The sequence below is a fragment of the Tympanuchus pallidicinctus genome, unplaced genomic scaffold (genome assembly GCF_026119805.1).
Source record: "Tympanuchus pallidicinctus isolate F22 unplaced genomic scaffold, pur_lepc_1.0 scaffold5, whole genome shotgun sequence".
NCBI lineage: Eukaryota > Metazoa > Chordata > Aves > Galliformes > Phasianidae > Tympanuchus > Tympanuchus pallidicinctus.
Window position 1 is genome coordinate 64,857,024 of NW_026294769.1, and position 6,000 is coordinate 64,863,023.

General features: G+C 39.4%; 1 protein-coding gene across 2 annotated transcripts in view; it reads left to right on the forward strand.

Moving 5' to 3' along the window:
* Positions 1 to 5,711, forward strand: part of FER1L6 (fer-1 like family member 6) — an 81,883-nt gene extending 76,172 nt beyond the window's left edge. For both annotated transcript variants that reach the window (XM_052704043.1, XM_052704042.1), the window contains exons 38-41: positions 229 to 470; positions 790 to 953; positions 2,572 to 2,672; positions 5,351 to 5,711. In XM_052704043.1, coding sequence (XP_052560003.1) covers positions 229 to 470; positions 790 to 953; positions 2,572 to 2,672; positions 5,351 to 5,537 — 694 coding nt within the window. In that variant the 3' untranslated portion in view covers positions 5,538 to 5,711. The remainder of the gene's footprint in view (positions 1 to 228; positions 471 to 789; positions 954 to 2,571; positions 2,673 to 5,350) is intronic.
* Positions 5,712 to 6,000: the final 289 nt, after the last annotated feature.

Consider the following 6,000-nt stretch of genomic DNA (forward strand, 5'->3'; position numbering starts at 1 on the left):
ATAAAATTTACCTTTTCAGTCTTCACTTTTGACCATGTGCAAAGGCTTGGAGGTAGCTACAGTTCCTGAGCTAGGGCTCTTACTATGTGTGTGACAGTCCTGGACAGGGTGTTATTTCCTGCTGATTAGGGAAGATTTAGTAAATGATTATGCCTTTTACCAAATGACAACAATGGCGATTCAAGCTCCCCTGGTGACGGCAATGTAATCCTCCATGTGTTTCCATAGGTGGATAAAGGGCCTGGAAGAGGACAAACAGGAGACAGATGTACATTACAACTCCTTGACAGGAGAGGGCAACTTCAACTGGCGCTTTGTGTTCCCATTCCACTATCTCCCAGCAGAAAAACAAATGGTTGTTAGTAAAAGAGAAAACATATTTTCCTTGGAAAAGACAGAGCGCAAAATACCTGCTGAGCTTGTGCTTCAGGTGTGGGACTTTGAAAGGCTCTCTTCAGATGATTTCCTGGGTAAGTATGCAGTGAAACTGTCTGAATTTCACCTGAGTGTTCTCTATACCTGTGTTGTATAAAGGTACATACAAGAAGGTGTCTGAGACCATACTATTTCATATCTTTCTCTGAGGCACCAAATTAGCATCTTATCCATTTCTTGTTCCATGATTAGGAGCTCTGATGAGGCAAATATAAATGAATCACTGGTAGTACAGAACTGTCCTCACTTCTCCGGGTACTGGGCCAAGATGCCACACTGCTTCATGTACCTTCTGTTTGAATGCATCTGTATATTCATGATCCCCAAGTGCTATTACATCACTTCTCCCTCCAGGCACTCTTGAACTGAACCTGAATGGGTTCCCTCGGGCAGCAAAGACAGCCAAGAGCTGTGATGTAGGCATGGTTGTGGCAGCATGTGAAGAAAACAAGATCTCCATCTTTCAGCAGAAGCGTGTCAGAGGCTGGTGGCCTTTCATCAAGGCTGGGGAGCTCACGGTAGGTAGCTCACTGCCCATATACAGCTCTTCTCTGAAGGTGATATGCTCTGCTAAGATCCTGACAGAGACAGATACTAATTATGAACATGTCATCTGAAGAACAACTGTCACTGCCAATACACAACATTTCCTCATGTGCTTCAGTGTTCTCCCCAGAGGTTTGGTTCAGATAATCCCAGTGCAACCAGAACACTCTGTATTTTTACTTTGCTTTTCTCCACTGCTCATCTCCCAGCACACTTGATGGGTAGAGCAGCAAATCAGGTGTTTCTGTGAGCACAAGAGTGAAAGATCTAACTCATAGTTAGGAAGCTCTAAACTCCATAGCATAAGTTATGGCTGATTCTAAGAACACAACTAACTCAAATTATATAGGTGTTTGAGTTGGAAGGGACCTTTAAAGGTCTTCTCATCCAAATGCACTGCAATGAGCAGGGACATCTACAGCTCAATCAGGTTGCTCAGCTTTCTACTGCGAGGTGGAGCAGATATGGTATTTTATTAGTGCTAGTATTTTGTGGATTACTCAACAAGTTATAATTGTTTGTCTTAATGAAAACAAACAATAGAACATCAGCTATAATCCCTTATGGCTTTTCTGAATCATGGGAATTATCAGTAAATTGGTGCTGAGCAAAGCTTTCTTTCTGTCATAGCTGTAAGTATCATCTTCTGACAACACACAAAGAAAACTGATTTTCATTCCAGCTGCTGGAATCTTCTCATCTTTCTATCACTTGAGCAAAGCTCTAGGACTGCATGACATTTTCTGCATGCAGATTTCATTTCTAGATATCTTATTTTTGTGATGTGGGAACTCACTGCTTAATCACTCACGACTGCCTACATTTCTCCCCATTGTTGGACTGTGCCTTCTCCACCCAAGTCATTCATTTTCCAGTGGAGCCATTTAACTCTGCAGGGACATGTGATATCTGCTGTGAATAGAGAAGGCTCTAGGGAGACCTGATAGAAGCCTTTCAATGTCTAGAGTTGGAATATAAGAAAGAAAGGGTCTGACTTTCTAGCAGAGCCTGTTGTGATAAGTCAAGGAAAAATGGCTTCAGACTAAAAGAGGAGAGACTTAGCCTGGATGTAAAGAAAAAGTTTTTTTACAAGACGTGTGGTGCAGTACAGGAACACGTTGTCCAGAGAGGTGTTGCATGCTCCATCCCTGAAGACATTCAAGGTAAGGCTGGATGCGACTCTGAGCACCCTGATCTAGCTGTAAGTGTCTTTATTTGTTGCAGGAAAGTTGGACTGGATGACCTTTAAAGGTTCCTTCCAACTCTAACAATTCCATGATTCCTTGACAAATTTTGCAACGAGTCTTCTCAGATGAATTACATTATAATTTAGAAAGCAAAAAAGGTATTTATGGGTCTGGGAGAAAGCATCCTACCTCTCCCCCTCATGGTCCTGTAGCATAAATCAGGGATTTTGTGCCTGGCTTTTCCTTTGTGTTTTTCTTTAAATGCAAAGACTTCCTCTTCTTTTCTTTAATCAATTTCCTTCATCCTCATCTGGTTCCATAATTTCTCCACTAGCCAATTCCTGCTGAGATTTAATTATAATTACCCAGTAACAGATGATTACGTATGATCTCCCTGATGCAGGGCAAAGTGGAAGCTGAGTTTCACTTAGTGACAGCAGAAGAAGCTGAGAAGAATCCGGTAGGCAAAGCACGAAAGGAGCCGGAGCCCTTGGAAAAACCCAAGTGAGTGGGAACAGACTCATTAAAAAGCCGTGCAGGGGCATTCAGCAGGACTGGGGAGGAGCAGCTCTCCTTGCTCTTCTCTTTCCCACTATAACCTTGAGCAAGCCATTTGGCTGACTTGTGCATCGTTGCACTCTCTCATGACAAGGCTGGCTGCTGGTGCTCTGAGCTGGCAACATGTTCCAGGTGAACTGAATTGTCTTCCTTTGGAAGCCAAAATCAATCACACTGCTGCCTGTTTGTCCTCAGCTGCAGTTCACACACAGGCTTGTTCCATAGCTGACGTAATGTATGATAACCTCTTCAGCCACTGCTGTCCATACCTGATACCTGACCACCAATTAAAGTCAGAGGGATATTTATTATGTGAAGAGGATAAATATAAACCATTAATATTTCAAGTGCTGTAAAACAATTGTATTAAATAGTTATGTCTGGTTTTTGTTTTTTTTTAATCTGACCATTATGAGTCAGAGCCTTAGCATTAGGAAATGAATACTCTGCATAAATTTGAAATTGCTAAATATTAGTTAAAAGCTGACCTCTGCCTGCACCCGTCTCTTTTTGCATAAATTAATCACATGTACAACATTAAAATCAGGCCATACCGGAATCTTTTCACTCTAACAAAAAATACACCCCTATTTTTTTTTTTTCCTTCACAGTCAAAAGAATGAAGATGCTTATTTTTTATCACAGTGCTTTTAATGAGGACATTTCAAGTGGTTTAACAGAAGCAGATGATCTAAAAGATTTTATCTTACACTTTTTGCCACGTTAAAAAAGTATTTAATCAGCTGAGGGTTTTGCACGTAGGAAAAAAATATGTTCTATCATCTCAAGTCCTTTGTTCTGTAATAATAAGGAAGTATATGCTACATAAAGCTTCTAAAGATCAATAGCAAATCATAAAGGTAATCATTGCAAATTCTGTTTGTTTTTTGTTTGTTTGAAATACATCAGGAAACATTAAAAATGAGAAAACGGCATAAAGGCATAATTGCCAACAGCCACATAAAGGATATAAATTTAGTTTGAAAATTAGAAGCATCAGAGACTCATTGAGAACGAGCTTTGGAAAGCCTTTAATCAATCATTTTATTCAATATCTTTCTTTACCCAAAGGCAGAAAGGGTGGACAAAGATTAAATGTCTGGAGACTAAAACAATTGAGAAATAAAGTGCATGGTTTTTAGTAGTGGGTGTGATTTCCTACAGGCAAAACCACTATAAGGTTGTCCATCTCTCCATCTCTGCCAGAGGATGCTTTTTGGGTAAATACTCTCTGTTATAACACATGCTGCTCTAACTGGTACCAAATTCTGTTGCCTGTGTTGTACAGAAAACAAATTAAACAAGCCAGTCTGTTTTTTTTTCCCCCCTAAAGGTTAAGAAAAGCCCTCTAGTTGGAACATGTGAAATAATGACTCTATTGCATACACTTTTTTGCAATTCCTTTTAACCCAGAGGGCTTATTTTTTTAATATTTATTTCCTGGCCATTTCCACTCTCACTATAAAACAGTCTTCAGTGAAAATGTATTCACTTGGCCTTTGAGATTTCCTGAATTTCTGTCAGATTTACATTCTGAATAGTGAATTCTCCTGATGACTAAGTTATTGTTTAAATTCCTCAGGCAGCTTTCTGATTTAAAATATGTCCACTAATTTTTGTAACCCTCAGTCTTTATTTTATTCTCCTTTATTTTATTCTCCTTTATTTTATTTTATACCATCTGCAGTATTATAGTGGTATTTTATAACATAGAAAATTTGCACCCAATTTTGCTATTGTTGGTGCTGCTCAGCACTACTGCATTCTACTACTGCTGCTCTACACTACTGCAGATCATCCCATCACACATGCTCATAGATGTTGGCTCAGCTCATTGCAAGGGTAAGGCTGCTGAAGTCAGAGGTGTAATGACCTCCCAAGCTATGTGATATGCCAGAAGAGAGATTACAGCAACATATTTCCTAAGGGGAACGCTGCTTCCCTGGCTATGCAGCCAGCTGAAGAAAGTGGTTATGGAGCAGAATGAACAATATTTGGAAGAAACAGAGGGTTGCAGAGCACAGATATGCCTCATTATAAAGTGGCTAGTCTTCCCCATATACAATCTACCTAGATTTTGGGTTTCCTCTCATCTCATTTTCAGGAGGCCTGTTTTAAAACCCTGACAACATGTCGCTTGGTGCAGTATGCTAGACTGAGCTGACTGCCTGTTATGGCACTGTGACTATCACCACACAGACTTTTTGTAGTGACTCATTACTCCTTTTGCAACGCTAAATTCTTTGCAACAAATAGAGAGCTTTCATACCCAAGTTTAAGATGCTTGCATTTTTCTTTAGGATTTCTCACAATCTTTTCTCTAATTCTGAGCCCAACATCTTGCCCTAAATTGGAAGAGTTAGGAATGAGGAACTGGAATTTCATTCTTAGCAGTGTAGAACTTGAAGCCAGGGGCAGGTGGGTGACCCAAGAGTATGTGAAATTCATAGCAATTCTCTCTAAATCTTTTCGTGGACTGCCAGGAGCTAAAGGTCTAAAGGTCTTTTTTAGAGTGAGATATATGTTTTGTAATGGGGTAACTGAAAATAACTGTATCTTTATATACAGTTAATATACTGCCTTTACAAAAGCTTTTGTTTCTTTTTTTCTTTCTTTTTCCTTAGCCGACCAGACACATCCTTCTCTTGGTTTGTCAATCCTTTCAAGTGTTTGTACCACCTGATCTGGAGAAATTACAAGAAGTACATCATCATCTGCATAATTCTGCTTATTCTCATCGTCTTCTTGGTGCTCTTCATCTACACATTGCCAGGTGCACTCAGTCGTAGGCTAGTTGGAGGAGGAACATAGGATTACAGCTCTCATGGTAACCAATTGTATACAAGCGCTTCAGTTAAAAATAAAAATCAGGCAGAGTTAGTGAACCTGAAATACATCTCACTCCTTGTAAACAGAAACCATAACATAACTACTCCTCTGAGAAACCGGAACTATCTTAGAATATTTTCACATCTTACTTCTTTGGCTGCTCGTTCAGACTCTGCCTTACTGTATGTACATCATCATTAACATCCTGCTGTAGCTTCAGTGGCGGTGATAACTTCATTCTGCACCTAAAAATGAGTTTAGAAGTGAATTTTTTTTTAAATGTTATGCAGAAACTGATTTGTCAATCACGTGTTTATTACAGAAAAAATGATTAAATATTGAGAGAAAAATCTGTGCTCTAACAAATGTACAGTTCTGCTGTTGCATATTTTTGGAATTAATTATTTGCAGTGGTTTTCAGTGATTTTATAAAGGTATGACTATT